Source organism: Harmonia axyridis, chromosome 7 (assembly GCF_914767665.1).
Source record: "Harmonia axyridis chromosome 7, icHarAxyr1.1, whole genome shotgun sequence".
Classification (NCBI taxonomy): Eukaryota; Metazoa; Arthropoda; class Insecta; order Coleoptera; family Coccinellidae; genus Harmonia; species Harmonia axyridis.
The window spans coordinates 10,977,478-10,999,119 of NC_059507.1; the positions used below are offsets into that span (position 1 = coordinate 10,977,478).

General features: G+C 36.5%; 1 protein-coding gene and 1 non-coding gene across 2 annotated transcripts in view; one reads left to right on the top strand and one right to left on the bottom strand.

The window, feature by feature from the left end:
• The window catches only part of LOC123684931 (neural cell adhesion molecule 2-like), a 174,864-nt gene that overhangs the window by 95,745 nt on the left and 57,477 nt on the right, over positions 1–21,642 (top strand). Inside the window, exons 3-5 of the mRNA XM_045624457.1 lie at positions 4,088–4,369; positions 10,374–10,499; positions 16,693–16,830. Of these exons, the coding sequence (XP_045480413.1) occupies positions 4,088–4,369; positions 10,374–10,499; positions 16,693–16,830 (546 nt within the window). The remainder of the gene's footprint in view (positions 1–4,087; positions 4,370–10,373; positions 10,500–16,692; positions 16,831–21,642) is intronic.
• On the bottom strand, positions 5,498–5,570 carry Trnap-agg. The gene has a single exon. It is a non-coding gene; the product is annotated as a tRNA-Pro (tRNA).

A 21,642-nucleotide genomic window follows, 5' to 3' on the forward strand; every position in this document is an offset into this window, starting at 1 on the left:
AGTTGGCCAAAAATGAATAAAACTCTCGTTAGTTTATCAGAAAAAGAGAACGAGAATAGAGTATCCGATCTTCTCTGGTTCAAAAATTGTAGTGCTAAAACATCGAAATTTGCTCACCCTGTACAGATACGAAAAATCCAGAAAAATTCAATTTTTCCATAAAGTGCTGCCTGACCATTTTGTGTGCAGATATGAAATGCTTGATGCGAAATTCAGCTACAAACTACAAAAAATTCAAACAAATATTAAAGTTCTTCCTGAAACTTGTAATATTTATCAACAGGGCCACTCTTCAACGAGACTTCCATCTGATGTGATTGAAATACCGTCGTAATGAGCCTTTTCCACGAGGAAAAGTTTTATAGTCCAGCATATTTCAACGAGGAAATTTCGAAATTTAATCCTGACAGTCATAACTCCGCGAAAGGCTCTTATTTCCCCAGTTTTTGAATGGGAACGTCAAAACAGGCAAATATAAATCTTCATCCGGGCTGTTTTCATCACATGGGCATCTTGTTCGGCATGTCAGGATAGAGCAGTATAGTCATTCCGTTGATGGCAGGAAATATATGGCCTTATACGAGAAAAAAAAAGGTATCACTCTCCTTTCCAGCATTCCGACCTCGAGTTTTCCGCGGAGAGGAAAAAATTCGGTATATTAGTAAGGTTGAAAGATTTATGATTCGTTTCCATCACGATTTGTGCTGTTCTTCATTGAATATTGGTTGCTTTTGAGCTCTCGTTCCCCGGACAGATTATTTCGTCTGAATGTCTGTTATTATCCAGTTTTAAGCATAGACAATTTCGAGGTTCGACTCATCCATGAGGAATCCATTCTCGAATTGATTTTTTCCAACCGTAAAACTCGTAACTCCTAAACGAAGTGAATTAGAAAATAAAAATTTCCAAGTAAAGTTCGAAAATATAATTTTGTTTTCCAGATCCTTTCAAAATTATATATTCTATCGTGATGAAAACTTTCAGATGATGTCATGGCAGAAGCTAAGAGAATTTTCACGAAAAAAATAACCAATATATACTAACTGACAAAGGAACTGCCAGAGGGAGCTGTTCAAATTTTAATTTTTTTTTGGGGGAATGATTGAAATAAGGAGAAAAAAAACGAAGGGTTTACAATTTTTTTTAATAAATTTGTCAATAATGTGTTTGTCCACAGCGATTATCTATACACTCCCCAACAGGTCTCGGCATTGATGCAATAAGATAGTCCATTTCTTCTTGAGAGACTATCCCAAGCTACCTGTAGGTACTTCATGTCTCAAAACCGCCAAAGTCCGTAAGGGCTAAGGTAAATTTCCAATTCTCTACCCATGAAGTCCCAAACATGCTCTATGGGCGAAAGATCGGGGGATCAGGGCGGCCATGGTAAAACATTCACATGGGTCGCTTCTAAAAAGTTTAAACTAACTCTGGCAACATGAGGTCGGGCATTATCTTGCTGAAATATTGGCTTCTCGAGCTGGTTAAGGTAACGGCTCCAATATTTCCTAAAGGTAACGCAACGCTGTCATGTTACCTCGAATAAAGGCTAAAGGTGACCTACTTGCATGTGAAATAGCATCCCATACCATCACGCTTACTGCCCGGTGTACATGACGCTCAACATCAAACTGAGGTTCACGTATTTCTCCCCGACGTCGTCTAACCCTTATTCGTCCATCATGTGCACCCAAGGAGAATCAAGATTCATCAGAAAAGACGACCTGATGCCATTCCAATGTTGACGTTCTCTGCACCACTGTAATCGTTGCCGGCGATGCTCAACCGTCAGAGTTAACATAAGATGGGTTCAATAATGCTTCAGTCTTATCCGGCGGTAAACTGTTAGAACAGTTACAGGAAGACCTTGTTCTCCTTACCACTCATCAGCCAAAGATAGAGTTGTCACAAATCTATCTCTAATGGCCATAAGTCTTAGGGGTTGATCTTGAAATTCATTATTTTGTGCCCTTTCGGTATCCGGTGCCTACTCTTCTTCCATTTTCGGCATTATCAAACCACGCTTGACAACATCTCATAACAGGAGGATTTCTGTTCATACAGTTAGCGATTTCTCGGAAACCATTTGAGATATTCTCTACAGAGCTACAGAAAACAACTAAGTTCTTAGGAATAACACTTGATGAACACCTAACATGGAAAGAACATATAGAAACTCTAAATAACAACCTTGATTCAGTATGCTATTCCATCAGGGTATTATCTAAATACCTAAGCAAGACGTCATTGAAAACAGTATATTTTGCCAAGTTTGAGTCGAGAATGAGATATGGAATGATTTTTTATGGTTCTAATAGGAACATCAACAACATCTTCACAACTCAGAAGAAGGTCCTGAGGATTATATTCGGTCTCAAATTTAGAGAATCTTGTAGAGGTTTATTCAGAAATAATAAAATCCTCACAATTTATGCAGTGTATATTCAGGAATGCTTAATTTTTTTTTTCCAGAATAAAGAACTTTTCATTGATAATGTAAATTCAAGCAGAACCGAAAGTAGAAATCCACATTACGTATATCCTAAACACCACCTCACAATAACTGAGAAAAACTGCCATTATTCTTGTTTAAGTATATTCAATAGATTGCCTATGCACATACGTGAAGAAACAAACTCAAAAAAAATCAAAAAAGCAATATATGAAATGTTAATTAACTCAGAACCCTATGATATGAATGAATTCAATAACATGTAGCTCATACATTGTATATCTGTATTGACACTATTTCTTCTTGCTATTGTTGTAGTACCCAGAAATAAAGATATATTCTATTCTATTCTATTCTATTCTATTCTGGATCTGTTATCACGAACTCACTAATCCCTAAATAATGCAACTTTTTGTAATTTAAGCCACCCTGTATCTCTGACGGTTTTCGATATCCCTGTAGTGCCCCTGTTAATAGTTTTAACCCTCTATAGTAATTGGAAGTGATATAATTTTTTATTGAATTGATGAGCAAGAAGTTACTGACGCTCAGGCCCCCTGAAGACCAGGGGCCTAACAACGTTGATAAACCTGATAAGGCGATAGCTACGCCCCTTTATTGAAACTCCAATAACTAACGGGTGTTTTTTTTCGAGGTATATAACTTTAAGTTGGCATTACTGTTCAAGATAGCGACCGATTTAACAGCTGTCAAGAGATTTATTGTCAGTTTGGTTTGGCAATTCATAATGAATAGACTTACGCCTGAACAACGCTTGCAAATAGTGCAATTTCATTTCGACAAAAATGGTTCTGTGCGGAATACGTATCGCGCACTACGTCCATTTTATTTTGTTTAGCGAATGAAGCGCACTTCTGGTTGAATGGCTACGTCAACAAATAAAACTGCCGCATTTGGAGTGAAGCTAATCCTCAAGTGCATGTCGAAACACCGTTACATCCAGAAAAACTGACTGTTTGGTGCACTTTATGGCCTGGTGGAATCATTGGTCCGTACTTCTTCAAAAACGATGATGGCCAGAACGTTCCAGTCAATGGTGATCGATATAGAGCCATGATTACTAACTTTTTCATTCCTGAATTGAACAACCATGATGTCCAGGAGCTGTGGTTCCAACAAGACGGCGCAACATGTCACACAGCTCGTTCCACAATCGATTTATTGAAAGACACATTTGGTGACCGCCTAATTTCACGTTTTGGACATTTGAATTGGCCTCCAAGATCTTGTGATTCAACACCGCAAGACTACTTTCTGTGGGGCTATGTGAAGTCATTGGTCTATGCGGATAAGCCACAAACCCTTGACCATTTGGATGACAACATTCGCCGTGCTCTTGCCGATATACGGCCACAAATGTTGGAAAAAGTCATCAAAAATTGGACGTCCAGATTGGACTACATCCGAGCCAGCCGTGGCGGTCATATGCCAAAAATCATATTTAAAATGTAATGCCACAAGATTATCTTGCGGATAAATAAAATTTATATCAATCATCGAATAATCCATCGTTGTTTTATTGCAATTTAAAGTTCTATAGCTCTAAAAAAAACAACCTTCATATCCAACTATTGCTTCTTCCTACGACTCAACTATTTTCATTTTTTTTTCCAGTCAACAAGTCCATTCAAGGCTCCCTGGTGGTAACACCAACATTGGTGGTCACGGCGGTGAATAAGTCATTTATCGTGTCCTGCTACGACAGCAATGACAAGAGCGTGGTCGTAGAATGGAGTGGACGTCATGGTAAACTAGGCCCCAATACACGCCCGAAGGTCCAGACAGGAAAAGATGGCACAAGGATTTGGTTCAACATGACCACCTTACAAGACGATGGGACATACCTATGTACATCTTCGAAGAATGAAAGTATACAGTTCAAATTGGTCGTGGAAGGTGAGTTGAATAATAATGTATATTTATTTTAACAACAATTTTACATTGAAATACATTCGGCATAGGACCTGTCACCAGAAAAAAAAATCACAAAAAAACAGCCATAAATTGAAAGTAATCCGTAAAATACTCTTAGAGAGCATAAAAGCTTTTCTTCAACAAATATTCTTTTACTGATTTATTAAACGATCGATTATTCCTTTCCTGTTTGATTTCAATATGATTGGAGAGTTTTTGAATTTCACCTGACAGGGTGTCTCTGCTCAAATAAAATAGATACATAGAGAGAGATAAATTCATAATGATATGAGATTCAATAAATTGACGGATGAAATCATATCTCTTGATCTAAACCGTTCTCAATTCAGGTACCTACTGCAACTTTGAAAAGCACTCAAAATTTATAAAATATTTGTACTTTGATAAGAAAGATTAATTTAGAAAGAGAGGATATATTCAAATATCCAAAATAATTAGTAAAATTTAAAAAAAAACATATTAAAGAATAAACTTCTACTCTTTTATTTTACACCATAATGATTTCAGTTAAGAGAAATTATAAGGCTCACAGAGCAAGAAATAGTCTTGAGGGCTTCATTGAATATTTCGAGAGGAAAAATTGTCTTAATTGTAAGGGTACAAAATTGAGAAGACTGACAGACACTCACTCAACAATTTTTTCTCTGAAAATCCAAAATCTTGATACTGATACTTGAAAGATAGATAAACTTATGAGGAAGCATATAATCAAATTCATTATAGTAAACTTCGAACTCTATGCATTATGCGAGCGATCGTAATAATTATCTGTAGGGCGCTGCTTTCTACCACAAACAAGTACATCTGACATAGCTCTTTGTTAGAGACTACGTACCATAGATTATATTTGTGTGAACAATATCTTGTGATCATGCGTTATTGACCTAGATACGTGATAAATACATCGATATGCTATCACGAAAGCTATATTAGTGGGTTACCTGATGAAACATGTAAGATGTTTTTCATATATACCTATACAGGGTGTTCTACCATTGATGCGACGTCTATCATGGTTAGAGGTTGATTTTTTCGATACAGTATCATTAGCTCCAGCTATCAGACAATTTTTAATTCCGGAAAAAGTACCTCCTCGAGCGGGACTCGAACCCGCAACCTCCGAATCCCTAGTCCAGTGCTCCACCAACTGAGCTACTGAGGAAATTTCCCTTTCAATATTAACCCTCCAAAACCTTTGAAAACTACATAGTTCGTAAGGCATGTTACCAACATTTGAGTCTGGGAGAAGCGGTTCCTGTATACAGGGTGGCCACTTTTTCAATGGGATTGTATTGGTAACTTTTAAACCATAAGAGTTAGAAGGTCGCTCAAATGGAGAAAAAGTTGCATGCATAGAAGCATTATCAAGCAGTTCAAACAAATCGAGATTATCAGGGCCGGTTATTGAGATATCATAGGAAAAGTAAATTCTGTCATTTTGATTTTTCTTTTTTTCCCACTTCATTTCAAATATTAACAAAAAATGTTACAGGAATTTTTTATTCGACAGTAAATTTTTCTCAATTTGACGAAATCAGATTTCGTATCCACCGTTTCGTGCTCTCTGGGCCACCCTCAACCTCGTTTTTTTCAATAGGGACCTGTATATTTTATGACACTTTTCGCAATAACTTTTAACACTGAATTCAACGATATATCATACAATGTCATTCAAAGTTGATTTTCAGGTGATTTTGACCCTTATCCAAATTTCTTTGGGTCGGATCTGTATTACATTTAGGTACCTTTAGTTTAATTAACAACATGCAATACATTTCGATGAGAAAATCAACTTACTCATATTGATCTAAATGGAACATATCAGAATCAAATCAAGAAACAAGTAATAATTATTTACATATTTCAATTCATAATAATTAAACGAATTTTCATTTAATGAAAGAAAAATCGAATGATTATTCGAAAGTAAATGAAAATGAATGTAGTGAATGTTCGAAATGTCCACCATTTTGTAAAATGTACTAAAAGGTTCTGGAACCCATACTTCTTATACATTTGCTTATTTCGTCTTCTTGAATACCTTCCAATACATTCTTAATCTTCTCGCGAGAAATCACTATTGTTGGATTTGTCATTTGTTCCGTTGAAACAAATTACAGAATCGAACTTTATTTTGATATCATTACGATATAAGTTTTGCAAGGCTTGGTATTAAAATTTAAAATCATTGTATTCGCGTCTCTTGACTATTTTATTAACAGCAGTTTTTGGTAAATTGCATTCAGTACAGATCCGACCTAAAGAAAATTGGGTAAGGGTCAAAATCACCTGAAAATCAACTTTGAATGATATTGTATGATATATCGTTGAATTCAGCGTTAAAAGTTATTGCGAAAAGTGTCATAACGTATACAGGTCCGTATTGAAAAATATGTGGTTGAGGGTGGCCCAGAGAGCACGGAACGTTGGAAATCTGATTACGTCAAATTGAGAAAAACTTACTGTCGAATAAAAAATTCCTGTAACATTTTCTGATAATATTTGAAATAAAGTGGGAAAAAAAGAAAAATCAAAATGACAGAATTTACTTTTCTTATGATATCTCAATAACCGGCCCTGATAATCTCGATTTGTTTGAACTGCTTGATAATGCTTCTATGCATGCAACTTTTTCTCCATTTGAGCGACCTGCTAACTCTTATGGTTTAAAAGTTACCAATACAATCCCATTGAAAAAGTGGCCACCCTGTATACGCTTGGAACTTTCAACTTCCTCGATAGCTCAATTGGTGTAGGCACTGGACTAGTGATTCGAAGATTGGGGGTTCGGGTCCCGCTCGAGAAGGTTCTTTTTCCGGAATTAAAAATTGTCCTTAAGTCATCATATATCATGCTATTATATGATCTTTGGTTGAAACTATTATATGCATGGAATTTGTCGAAAAAAGTGGCCTTCGTCAAAAAATACCATAGATAAATGATGATAAGGGGATTTTTTTTAGAAAATTCCATGGAGATTACAAGTATGATATAAAAATTTGGTATTTTCATTAAAAAAACAGTATCGAATTGTGTATCACCACTTTCGAACCAGCCTGAAGAGTAAAAAATAATCTAATCTCATGCGCTGAGCACTGTGGATTCCATTGAAATTTGAATCATGGAGCACTATTGACTCAGCATGCATATCTTCATACAATTATGGGGTCTCCATTCTCTTTAAAGCTTCTCACTTCAAGTCGAAGCTTTCCAATTTCGATGGTTCATTTCTGCAAGAAATTCCCGCGTCACCTGACCAAATTATGACATAAATCCACTTACGAATTTCCTCCTCCGAAAAGATGCAGAGCACATTGTCCGCAACAATCGATCTTCTCTCAAACATGGGTCGGCAATAACTCAAAATACTCCTTCCTTTCACGAATTCGAACGACCTCCGATGATATTGAAAAAGTTCGAGCCAATATTCATGAGACATGAACGAAGAAAACGACAAACTTTTATGAACGAACAGGTTGAAAATTTCCGTTATAAGGACAAGAAAACTTCTCGACGAGTATTTCGTTGTATGCTCACATTATTAACCGATCGAGGCAAAAAATTCGAAGGAGGCTCTCTTGACATCTTCATCTTGACAGTTTGAGAGGGGTCGAAATGGGGGTCGTCATCTCGGGAATTGAGAATGGTATTCGTTTGAAACAGATAGATATCAATAATGGATAGGTATTCATGCGTGAAGGAAGTAAAGAAAGGGTTCGTCATGATGGAATTAAACTGTAGAAGAGGATGCTTGAATATCAAGTCGGTAGCTCAGGATGTAATATCAATGCATAAATAAGAATGCCATAAGTCAAACAGAGAATGACAAGGTTTTCCCCCTTTCCCTTCTACAAACAGTGAAACTCCAATTAGAAACCAGAGGAGAATACATCTCCAGCTAAGCTGATCTTCATCTCTGTCAGCATCATACTATTCATACTCGTAGCGTAGTTTCATTACACTTTCGTGAGAGCCTTTTGCACAATAAGAATTTTCATTCTGAAAGAAAATGTATTGAACACGTTAAAAAAATTGAGATTTATAAATGGTGAGAGCTGACAGCGCAGATGAAAAGATTGGGAGATTGATTTTTGATTATGCTGGTTAATCAGCTTCGAATATTTTCCATCGATTCGGAAAAGACGGTTGCAGTAACGTATACTGTGAAAGCTATCATGACGATAAATAGACCTGTTCCCCTCCTTATACAGGGTGTCCCATAAGTGGCACGTCACAGTGACACCGGAGGTACGTCAGCTAAAGAGGGACCTAACCAGCCTAACATGACCCCAGTAAAAGTTGCATGGTTTTCGAGTTATTACCAAATTACGTTTTTTAGTGAATTTTCACCTTTTTTTACATTGTCAGGGTCAGAATTCTGCTGGAAAGCTCTCGAAGCTTATTTGTTTGTTGTAATGGAATCTTAAATAGTTATTTAAGATGACATGAGTATGATTCTGTCAAAAAGTTATGTGGATTTCCGTGAATTAATGGATAAATCTTGATTTCAATTGCTAGCAAAACGAGAACTTCGACTTTGGACACCTGCTGTGAAAAAAAAATCCTTGAAACAAAACGAGCAAGTATCATCAAAAAATTGGGCATTTTAGACAGATTTAGAAATGGTATAATACACGAATCTTATGCCCATAAAACTAGGTATTTTCATCATTTTACCGATGCCCTACTTAACTAAGTTGAAACTAGGAACCCCGCTATCAGGTAATTTTGCCGCTTGCTATGACATTACATTTGATACCGGGCTTTGTTATTATTTGTTAAAGTCACAATAGGGAAAAAGATGGATTAGGGGAAGCGAAAAAGGAATATTATTGAAAAAAAAGGTAAATTAATTAAAAACAGACTTAACTTTCGATTATTTATTTAATTCTTAAATCTAACTTACAGTAAATGTTCAAACTGTTTACCTCGGACTCTAATGCATTCTTTCACGAGTTCATAATTCAAAAACAAGCCACAGACTGGCCAGTTTTCCAATGAACGAGTGTTAAAATGGATATTCTGTACCATTGTCTATAATTCACTGAATTGTTATTGAAATTGATGAAATATGTCCATAACTATCGTTTAGTAATTTAAGCATTGAAAAATGTTGGTTGGCCGAACTGTTTTCTGTCTCACAAATTTTACAGATTATAGAGAAATCCGCGACAGGAGAGTCTAATAATAGTGTCTTTATTTGACAAATTCTAGTACCAACATATGGTTATGAAATATAACCATAAAATCTATGTGAAATTGCCGAACGATTTTGTTCTACAAGGTATGACAAAATTGTTGGGTGTGCCCTCTGAATAATAAACATATATAGAGGAAGCATATGTCATTTTCAGTACGCATATTTTGTCCCCAACATGAACTATCAAATTTGATATGAAGTGAGCGCAAATGAAAACATATTAGTCATACAATATTTCACTCAATTCGCGAGTTTCTCCACAAAGAACACACTTCTTATATCCCATAGTGAATCAACGTTTCATATCAACTCAAAATTTATTGAGATGAATATCTAAATATATCAGAAATTCAAAAAACAAACTCCTAACGCGCCAAACGACATGAAACAACGGATGACGCTAGGAGAGCAATAGTTGCCAAACCTTGGATTTCAGCAGGTAGATACAGACAATTAGGAAAAATATCGGATTCCAAATATTCAAATTTGCATATTTAATCGGGAATCACTCAAATAAATATATTTCATTCAATATAATATACATTCATAACGATATAGTAAAATAGTGGATTGGAAAATAATATCACAATCCGACAACGTAATCTACTTCCTCTATCTATGTTTATTACTCTATGAGTGTAACCAATTCCATTCAATTTCTCTCATTGAATCCAAACTTCATTGAATATTTTTTACCATGACCAACCTATCAACCCCGAACTTATCCTAGAGTGCCAAGAACCTAATGAAATCGACCTGTTACAGCACCGTTGGAGTTCATGGATACCAGTCCCGAGCAAAAAGCCCTCGAGGGAAGAGATGTGACTATACGATGCGAGGTTAGAGGTGGCCGCAGGACGTGGTCCGATGAGGATAATAACGAGATCAACGGTAAGCTCCTAGTGCGCACCAGGTGTACAATTTCTGGGCTTAATCAGTCGTACATAATGCACAATGAGAGGTTTTCCTGATAAAGCTGCCGGCATTTTTGGTCTCCTGGTGCTGGAACTCATTAAAATTATTAATAATAATAAGGAGAAGGGGGAAAAAGCGGTTTGACTGCATTACGGGGTGGCGCAAATGAGTGTTTAGCGTTAAGATCTCCCGAACTGATGTCGTTCAATGAAAATGCTAATTTTGAACTTGTTTTTCATTTTTATGGGAATTTATTGAGTAGGGTGAAAGATATCATGAAATAAATTTCAATAAAAAAATTGTGAAAGCTATCCAGCAACTAGTTTCAAATGGTAAGGACCACGCTTAGTATTACAGTGAATTTGCTTCAACATTGTAGAATTAGCTTTCAGTTTCGTAGAACTCATCATGATGATCAAATGTGTTCATTGCATCATTGCTCTAAATGCATCCGCTAAGATTATACAGAGCGCTGAAAGTAACTTTCAAAAGACCATTGTGGTAAAAAATTTTTGAATATATAAACCAAATCGAGTGTACATCGATTGTTCATACAGCTGATTAAAATCCACTACAGAGAAGAATGATGCCTGCTCGCACACAAGATATACAAGGTGAGTCAAAAGATTCTAAAATCTTCAGTGATTTTCAAAAAATTGAGAGGTTTATTTTATTTATATTTTTATTTCAAAAATAAATGATCGATAAATTTAGATTTTTTCTCATTTTTCCCATTTTAACTCATCAAAACAACACAGCAAAGAGTGACAAACAAAGATTTTCTAACTATCTAATTGCAGTTGAAATAGAGAAAAATATTCATCTCATTTCCAGAACATAGATTGTTTATTTCTTGAGAAACCTAGGGTGGCCAAGACTTTTGACGTATGTTATTTTTCGATATTTCTCTACCTTCACACGAATCATTCTACATCTATATCAATCAAAATATATTAGAGAAAAATTTTCAGAATCTTTCAATCATCATCTATTTCTCAAGCGCTTCGCCTGAGACTTCAAGTAGATTTTTCATCCCTGAGAGTTCTTTCCATTTGGAAGTTTCTCGATACATTTCTCCCATCATATAAAACTTGTCACTCGATTTCATCACTATATTCTCCTCAATCTACCTGATAAGGGTTAAGTGGATATTCCTAAGAAACGCACCCAAAACGATCTCAAACAGTTCGAAGTTTCGAAGGAGTTATGTGATTTCTTTCGAATCAGAAAGGGGTCATATGTTTTCTCCTCCCTTTCATCATTTTGGAGATTGAGTCGGATATATGGGCAACATATGTGAATAAAAACCAATAACCAAATAATGTTGAATTTCGAATTGAATGGATGGAATATGATGTGACCGACAAGTGGGTGGATACGAAGACTCAAATATTATTAGGGCAGGGGCGGCTCGTGCTCTCAGAATATGGTTCTATAATATCCAGAAAATGGACAATAATGAAGTTGTTGAATGATACATATTTCTGAAAATTATTTTTTCGACATTTGATGTGAGTACATTATGTTGAAGTTTGAGGCTTTCCGTCACCAGATGATCCGGAGTTTCTTCCTTCTCCACACAGAATCTGCACTTTCTATCATTTTCGGCTAGACCTATTCTCAGGAGGTGTTTTTTGAGGCGACAATATCCTGTGAGGAATCCAATGGAGCATATTTTCATTGTAATAAGTTTGAAGAACTTTTTCGAATGATTCAACCCAGGAAGATTGAGCCAGATCATTCCTCTTTTAGTTTTTTCCTTCTCCTGGATCTTCTTGTAGGAACATTTGCCTACGCCACAGATAGGTCCGGGGCGATGAAAGGAGTTTGTGCTCCTTTTCTGGCAAGTGCGTTGGCCTCTTCATTCCCTTAAATTCACGAGTGGCCGTGAACTGAAAAAACCTTATTATTCTTGACTATTTCATTGACTTTCTTCAGCACTCCAATAGCATCTTAGAATCGATGATATGTGAGCTCAGTACTTTGAATGCAGCCAGACTATCAGAATGTATCGCTATATCACATTTTTGATAGTTTCTTGCTAGGTTAATTTCCACAAGTCTTTCTTTTGCAAAGATAGTGAGCATTTCCTGAAGACCACCTATACCGTTATAGAGTTATGTGGTCTCCAAGGCCGTCATTGGCATATCAGTTGCGAAAACAAGCACTCAAAAATATACCGGTGGTCCGTTTTAAATAATATAAGTACATTTCATTTTTTAAAATTGAAAGATATAGCAACAATTAAAATATATATGAACATAATACCATATCGCCAAAACTACTAGTACTAGTACTACAGAATCCTCAGAGAACAAAATATATAAAATCGTGCAAGCCATGTCAGATATAATAGAGATGTTCCATAATTAAATTCAGTGTGACCACAATGTTCTGAGTCTCAAAAGGAGCAATGAGCGAACGAATGACGAGCGCTCCAAAGCTCTCGAAGCTTTTTTTGAAGTTTTAACAATGAAATTGAGACGAGAAAGTCTGTTGGAATGCCTCGGCTTTCGGGCCGCCACTGTTCAGGAGGAAGAGTCAAATATGCTCAAGAGGAAAATCCAATTGGACCTAAGTTGAAATTTAATCTGAAAAATTTCTTTTCAGGTTACTGCTCTCCTAAATGTAATACTGCAACATCTTGAATAAGAGAGATATTCAACAGAAAGTGGCTTTCAAGTCTGAAGGCAGGCGCCCCAGTAGCACAATTATTTGAGCCTCAATTCACACATATTTTGCAAATGAGGCAAAGAGGATCGTTTACACCACGATGAATCTTCTCTGCGTGCACCAACTTCAGAATTCGTTTTTCATTGCTTCACATTAGGGACGGTCTGATAGTTATCGCACAGTTCAAGCGAACACCTCCAGCACAAATAGATAAAGTGGGAATTAGAATCTCGTTTCAGGGGGTAAGGGTGGAAAATCTGGTAATTTGATTTATACACGAATTTTGCTTGGATAAATTGCGGAGATAAAGGGAATATGAAAAATAACTGTTGTAGAAAGTATGTGACAAATTACACTGAAAAACTTAGAGGTGAAGTCGGGAGATTTTGTTCGCTCGTTCATTCATGCGCCATGGAGATTACATATAGATATAATAAAGGGTGTTTTTTTCAGAGCTACAGAACTTTAAATTGCAATGAAACAACGATGGATTATTCGATTGACATGAATTTTATTTATCCGCAAGATAATCTTGTGACATTACATTTTAAATATGATTTCTGGCATATGACCGCCACGGCTGGCTCGGATTTAGTCCAATCTGGACGTCCAATTTTCGATGACTTTTTCCGACATTTGTGGCCGTATATCGGTAAGAACACGGCGAATGTTGTCATCCAAATGGTCAAGGGTTTGTGGCTTATCCGCATAGACCAATGACTTTACAAAGTCCCACAGAAAGTAGTCCAGGGGTGTTAAATCACAAGATCTTGGAGGCCAATTCACAGGTCTAAAACGTGAAATTAGGCGGTCACCAAACGTGTCTTTCAGTAAATCGATTGTGGCACGAGCTGTGTGACATGTTGCGCCGGCTTGTTGGAACCACAGCTCCTGGACATCATGGTTGTTTAATTCAGGAATGAAAAAGTTAGTACTCATGGCTCTATACCGATCACCCCTGACTGTAACTTTCTGGTCATTATCGTTTTTGAAGAAGTACGGACCAATGATTCCACCAGCCCATAAAGTGCACCAAACAGTCAGTTTTTCTGGATGTAACGGTGTTTCGACATACACTTGAGGATTAGCTTCACTCCAAATGCGGCAATTTTGTTTGTTGACGTAGCCATTCAACCAGAAGAGCGCTTCATCGCTAAACAAAATAAAATGGACGTAGTGCGCGATATGTATTCCACACACAACCATTATTTTCGAAATAAAATTGCACATTTGCAAGCGTTGTTCAGGCGTGAGTCTATTCATGATGAATTGCCAAACCAAACTGAGAATAAATCACTTGACAGCTGTTAAATCGGTCGCCATCTCAAGCAGTAATGCCAACTTAAAGTTATATACCTCGAAAAAAAACACCCGTTACATGTGGTCTGCAAGGGCATAATTGGATAATGACTGAATGAGCGCTTAAAAGCTCCTGACTCAAAGGCAGTGATTTTCCCATTAATTTTTGATATTCTACTTGAATTTTCTATTTTGGCGAGTTATCTCGACCCAAGTTACTAGGTGCGCCTTCCTCTCCAAGAGGTTTGGTGTTTCGTCCCGAGAACACTGGTGGACTCGTCAGTTAAGCTATCCAGCGATCTCTGCCTAGGACATCTTCTCACACCATCGTGGAGAAGCGACTCTGTTGCAACGCGACGACTCCTTTAAATCCGCCGGGTCCAAAGTATCGTAACGCGAAAACCCCATGGCGCCATCTGTTAGCAGACAGAGTCACTACATACTAGGCATTTTTGATCCAATATTCCTATTGAATCTTTTATAATTCTGATATTCCGACCTGATCACAAAGTCTGTAATTATCGAATTTTGAGCAGGTAATAGTCTTAAATAATGAGGGTTGACCCAGTGTTGATGAACATGAAATTCGATTCTATCCGTCCGGCCATCCTCGCAGAGTATCAAGACAGAACAATACGAAACACGATTTTGCAATCAGGCCATACACGATTGATGTGAAAGTTATCTCGAAGATCATCGTTCTTCCTCTTCATTGTCTCAGTTGGATTCGGACGAAAGGAGTCATCTTCCCAAATGATCCCATCGATTACTCAATTCGGGGGGAAATTCAATTTTCTCAATGAATTCGAGAGTTGTCGGCGTTGATGAATGGAAAGACCAACTAACTTATTTCGCAATATCCGTTCAGATGGAAGATACCGACTTGGACAGTCTACGTGGTAATTAAAGTTCTCGCGATTTTGGCGAACCGAGGAGGGTAACTTGATGGATTTCGGATCTCTATCTTGACGCCTTCCGATGTGGAAAAATTGCTATGATGCAACTCTTCACGAAGCGAATTTCTATCAGATTTGAATTTGAGTTTTGGGATTTACCAGTTTACGGTACGTTTTTGGATGAGTAAATTTTTATTTTTCAGTAGAATTAACAAACTGGAGGAATATAATGTCCTGTGTCGAGGTTAGAATGAAGATCTGATTAGTGAATCACGAGTCTGAGGAATCTATTCTTCCTCCAGGATTGAAAAATAAAAAAGAATACTTCCTTGATAGGTCAATGGCGAGAGCTTCGGACTAGTAATTCGGAGGTTGCAGGTTCGAGTCCTGCTCGGGGAGGTAATTTTTCCGGAATCGAAGAATTGTCTGAATACCGTGAAATCAATTTAATGAAAAAGAATAAGTATATTTTTATAAATGAACAAAAATAGAAACTTCAAAGCCTATTCCATAATGACACTCAGTTTATTGTAACTTGACAATTTTTGAAACGAAAACCCGGAGCGGAGAAATTGTGTAAAAGCTCTAGAGGTAACATATTTTTCATATGCTGTTTGTGTGCGTAGTATTTTGAGTAGTATTCTCGTGGTTTAGGGCTTGTTCAACACAGGGCTAGAGCAAGTTATTGAAGAGATCAACGTATTTGCTATGTTCATCCGATTTCGCATTGAATTTTTTATGCATCCTTTCATTTCATTGATAAATCATGAAAACATGCCGAAAACATGTTTTCCGAGGAAAATCTGCGTTTTTTGCAACATTTTAGTAAGTTATATGGATATAATATTCTTTATATAGCTCCTTTGACTTCTGAGGTTATTGTACGAGCAGATTCCATTTTTTTCTTCAAAGCTGCATGAAGTTTTGAGATATTTAGACCAAATTTGAAACATAGTTTACGTTTAAAGATTCCATTCATTTTTGCCCCATAAAATTTTTTGTAATGATCCGCTGGCATCATATATACAGGAAAAATGTTTCACGACCACAAAAAACACTGAATACTGTATATTTCAGTTTCTTTTCAATTTGAAATGGACTGATATGAGTCTAAATAATTTCATTTATTGCTCTATACGCCAGTTTCCCATTAATTTTCTGATAAAACCTGATTTATCAGATTAAGAAATATATTGCAATGATATTAGGACAGAATATAAATGAACAATAAAAAGTCAGTGTCAAACACTAGAAACAATAAACTTTCTTTTCCACTTGATTAACTCAATTGATTCTTCCAGATACAAGAATAGAATCGATAGGAGATGGACTACTAATTCAAAATGTGACTAGGAAGTACTCGAAGATATACATTTGCAAAGCTATCCAACCAAATACAGGAACAATATTAGAAAAGAGGATAAGACTGAAGGTGGAACGTAAGTTATCATTTTTTTTTTCAGTACAGACTTTAATGAATCGTAATGAACTGTGCTTTTCTCTGTTATCAGAGAATAATATACCTATCTGAATGCTTTTCCTCCATATGTACTGTTAATTACATTCTTTCTGAAAAATATCGGAAAATGACTGAATATGTAGCCAATTAAATGAACAACAGAGATATTTCATCTGTATCAATGGTCATTCATTATCTTGCATTATCAAGGAGAGCCTGCTCCATTCAGCTTAGAAAGAATATAATAGTCAGAATGTATAAGGTACATGGGAGATAAAAGAAACGAATAATGCTCTCGTCCATACATCTTGCAAAATTGGAATGAATTTATGTATTTGCTGCATAATAGAGGAATTGAAAATTCTGTTTACGAACATAAAAGCAAATTTGAAAGAGAGGATTACTGGATTCATTCTTTGAATAGAAAAATGAACTAGTGGAGAGATTTTTTTCAGAAAAAAATAGAAGACAGAGAATAAACAATTGCATGTGTTTTTTATTTCGAACATTTTCTTTGAATAATGTTCAGAATTTCCAGTTCAACTTAATTCAAAGAGAGGGATGCATGGAGCCCAAACTTAACCAATATTCCTCAACAGTTCCCTCAACGGCTTCCTTTGCTTTTGAACGTTATAAGTCTTCCTATCCTTCTAATATAACTCGATGATAAAGGATGAACATAATATTTTCTCATCCTACCCAGCAAAATCCATTCAGTTTATTGTTCAAGACATTTTGAACTCCAATAGGTATGGAGTTAATAATGTCTGATGATTTATGAGGTAACTGAAGACTATTGTTACACGAATTTTTTTGAGTGAGTGAATTTATCGAGATTGGGGTTTTAAAAATACCTTCAAGTATAGAAACCGTTCTCATAACATCGAAATCTTTTTTTAAAAGTTCTATACCCTGTGAGCTACAACTTATCTTCTCTTTATAAGGACATTCCGTATATGCTGTTCATTAACTCATCAAATAGTTTAATTTTATAGGAATCGCTTGTTCAATGAATGTTGAATTGGCAAATAAATCCAAGCCCAAAGAATGATTATGCCACAAACCAAATAGTAAATGGTAAATAGTCGTTATTCGAAAATTGTAAATGAAATCAGATATCCTAAAAACGTTCGTCAATTCTGCCTCATCTACAAAAGTGTGATTAGGTACAATTGAACGTAGATGTGAATTGTCCAGCTAATCCTTTGTCCGATTTGCAGAGCCTGTCTATGTGGTTGAGAAGGTACTCAATCGATTATGCCCTTCAGTAGTCCCACCATATTTCTAAGCTCAGCTCGTGGAAACTGAATGAGCTTTTTTATGTGGGATGCAGGATATTTTCCCCGAATCCTTTTATTTGACGTGTATTTCTCTAGGATTCCTGAATGCCCATTGTTAAACTGCTGTCCTGTGATGTTCTTTTACAAGCCCACAGGAGCGTTCAGGTCAAGTTGGTGTTACCCATGTTGTTTTATTTGTGAGTGCATCCGCTTGCTTTGAATATACTACTTGAATATACTCCTTCACCCGAAGGAGGTTCAGTTTATTGCCTCTAGCCAGATGTTATGTTCCACGGCAGTTTCAGGTCAGCGAGTGTGAAGTATGATAATACAATATTTCCTTATTGAATGACTTCAAGTATATTATTTCGAAAAGCGAATTCAGATTATAATTATGCCTAATAATGGACCTATTGACCATTTTTAAAGGTAATTTAAAATTAATTGCTGTGTCCTTCGGACTTACGAAGTGATAGGTGAATTTGCAGAAGACCTGAAAAATTCTATTAAAAAATTAATCGTACACTTATCCTGAAAGGTTTTCAAGAAAAAAAAAATGGTCTACGTCAAAAAGGACCATTAATAAATTATTACAATTGGGGTATTTCGAAATCAGATTCTTCATAAAGATTATGACTATGAAATGAAAATCGCGTATTCCTATTTGAAAAAAAATAGGGTGGTGTTGTGTTTCACCGCTTTCTGACCAGCCAGTAGAATTAAGAATAATTTAAGCTTATGCGTTCAGTGCTGTCGATTCCATCAAAATTTGAATCATTCTTCCATCCCAAAATTTACAGTAATAATCGACTGATCGGGCACTATTGACTCCCCCTGTATATTAAAATTTGAAATCAGATGAATCGAAATATGTTTGAGATTCTAGTGCGAAAAAGAGATACCATACAGTAATAAACATAGATAGAGCGAGTATACTCAATTTTCACATGTCCCCAACATGGTTAGATCACGTTGTCGGATTGTGACCAAATCTACAATTTTACTATATCGTGATGGATGTGTTTTATATTGAATGGAATATATTTATTTGAGTGATTCCCGATCAAATATGCAAATTTGAATATTTGGAATCCGATATTTTTTCTGATTGTTGAATTTATTATAAGCAGAATATTTATTATTTTCTGTATCTACCTGCTGAAATCCAAGGTTTGACAACTTTTGCTCTCCTAGTATCATTGGTTGTTTCACGTCATTTGTCGCGTTTGAAGTTTTTTTTCTGAATTTCTGATATATATATAGGTATCTATTCCAATATATTTTGAGTAAATATGAAATATTGATTCACTATGGAACACAAGAGGTGCGTTCTTTGTGGAGAAACTCGCGAATTGAGTGAAATATCGTATCACTGATATGTTATAATTTCCGCGCGCTCTATGTCGAATTTGATAGCTCATGTTGAGGTCAAAATTTTCTTACTGAAAATGATGCTATGTTTCTCTCTGAGTGAAATACAAATGAAAGGCAAACTATTCAACTTTTCTCCTCAAGCAGCTTGTGCACGATTCAGAACGCTTTTCCAATCTTTATCTAACAATTTTCTACACGTTAGGCCCATTAATTGCTGGAAGCTGGAATAAACGTAATATGGTCCATAATGAAGCGGAATCGCTGTAAATTCTTGCGAACTCCGCATGATTTTTTATTTGCCATCGGAAACGCGCAGACCAAATCGGAAATAGAATTTCGAAACCGACTGCTCTCTTTCGCAAAGATCTTTCATTATCTGCCCGTCCTAATGAGTTATTCCAGGCTGTAATAAAACCGAGCATATCTGCAGACTCTGAACTGTTGAAGCCCGGATTGGAATTCCCCAAACCAACCCGCCTACCGAAAGTTATTATCAGCGGATGGAGTCCGAGTTCATTCATTTGAATTGCGTTAAATCTCGATCCCTAAGAGGCACCATATTAACATTATGCCTTGCACTAGAACCAGAGGGGATAACATGGATGAAAGACTGGTTGAACTCCATATATGGTGTCCCAACGCAAGCGAGTCGTATATGTTGTTCCGGGTCTATAAAAGCTAGGAGAGTTTTCAACTCTTCAGATACTGAAACCACGCACCTGAAGTTCCTCGGCTTCCAACTACAATTAGATCTGAAATTTTCATATCACATAGAGGAACTGAGTGCGAGTCTTTCAAAATGTATCTTCGCCATAAGAGGGATGATGCAGATGGCTGGAAAGGAGGCGGCAAAAGTGGCGTACTTTGGTCTTTTCCAGTCAGCTATATCGTATGGTGTATTAGCCTGGGGAGACATGACTGGAAAAGGAAGGATCTTCATCAAGCAGAAGCGAGCTTTGCGTATTATATGCAATGCTAGAAATACGGACAGCTGCAGACCTTTATTTAGACAGGAGAGTATACTTACCTTGATATCTCTTTTTATACTTGCCTGTGTCAACTACGTCCATGACCATAAAGATAGTCTCCTCCAAAATAATTTCAATCATGCATACAACACCAGAAATGCAAACAGTCTCATCATTCCTCACCACAAGCTTAAAACAACGCAGCTTAGTGTCAACTACTTGGCGATAAAGATATACAATAGGTTACCTGAAGACTACAAAAAATTAAAAACAAAGAAACTCAGGAACGTACTCAAGAAGAAGCTGATGCAGAAAGCCAACTACGAACTGGACGAATATTTCACAAACCCTATATGTTAAACCGTTTGTCATAAATGTAAAAATGTCCATGGTCTTATACTATTACTGTACATAATATCCCTGTCTGCGAATGTTTTATTTAAATCTTTCATACCGTCTAGTGTATATAGATATATTATTCAGCTTTTGCTATTTTATACTTTAATGACACCCCATGTATGTTTTGATGGGTTAAAATATTGTATGCTCGTTGTAGACAATACAAATACAAATACAAATACATGTAGGCTTCGATCGTATAGAACTATGATTCGATTACCTGGCCTCTCGTCTTTTTCTCCGTGACTTTGTTCGGGTTTGTAATAATTAAACTCTTTTTAATTATTTACATATATTTACAAAGCCACACTTCAGTACAAACAAAGTAGATACGGCACTGAATTTCCTCTTTGACTCGAGTGTTAATTACTTGAAACGTCTTTGATATGTCACGTCTTCGTCTTATCACAAGTTTCGGTCGTCTCGTCTTCAACTCGTTCGCTATTCGTCTTAATCTAGTCCGCGAACCGTCTTAAGTTGACTGACCGAATTTACTTTCAACTCGACTTGGATTTCTATCTTCGACTTAGACCGAACTTGAACTGTCTCTCGACTCGAACTTACTGACCTCCCCTGGCTATCGACTTTCCTTCTTCCGGCTTGGCCACACCCTTAGCGCCACTCCGATATCGGGAGAAAGTACCAAGTACCACCCCTAGTCCAATAAGAGTTTTGCCGTACCGCCCTCAAAGCACTTCGCGGATTCCTGGAAATCAAATATTCTCGAAGGACCAGCACTCTATACGCAGATGTGATATCCGGTACCCAACC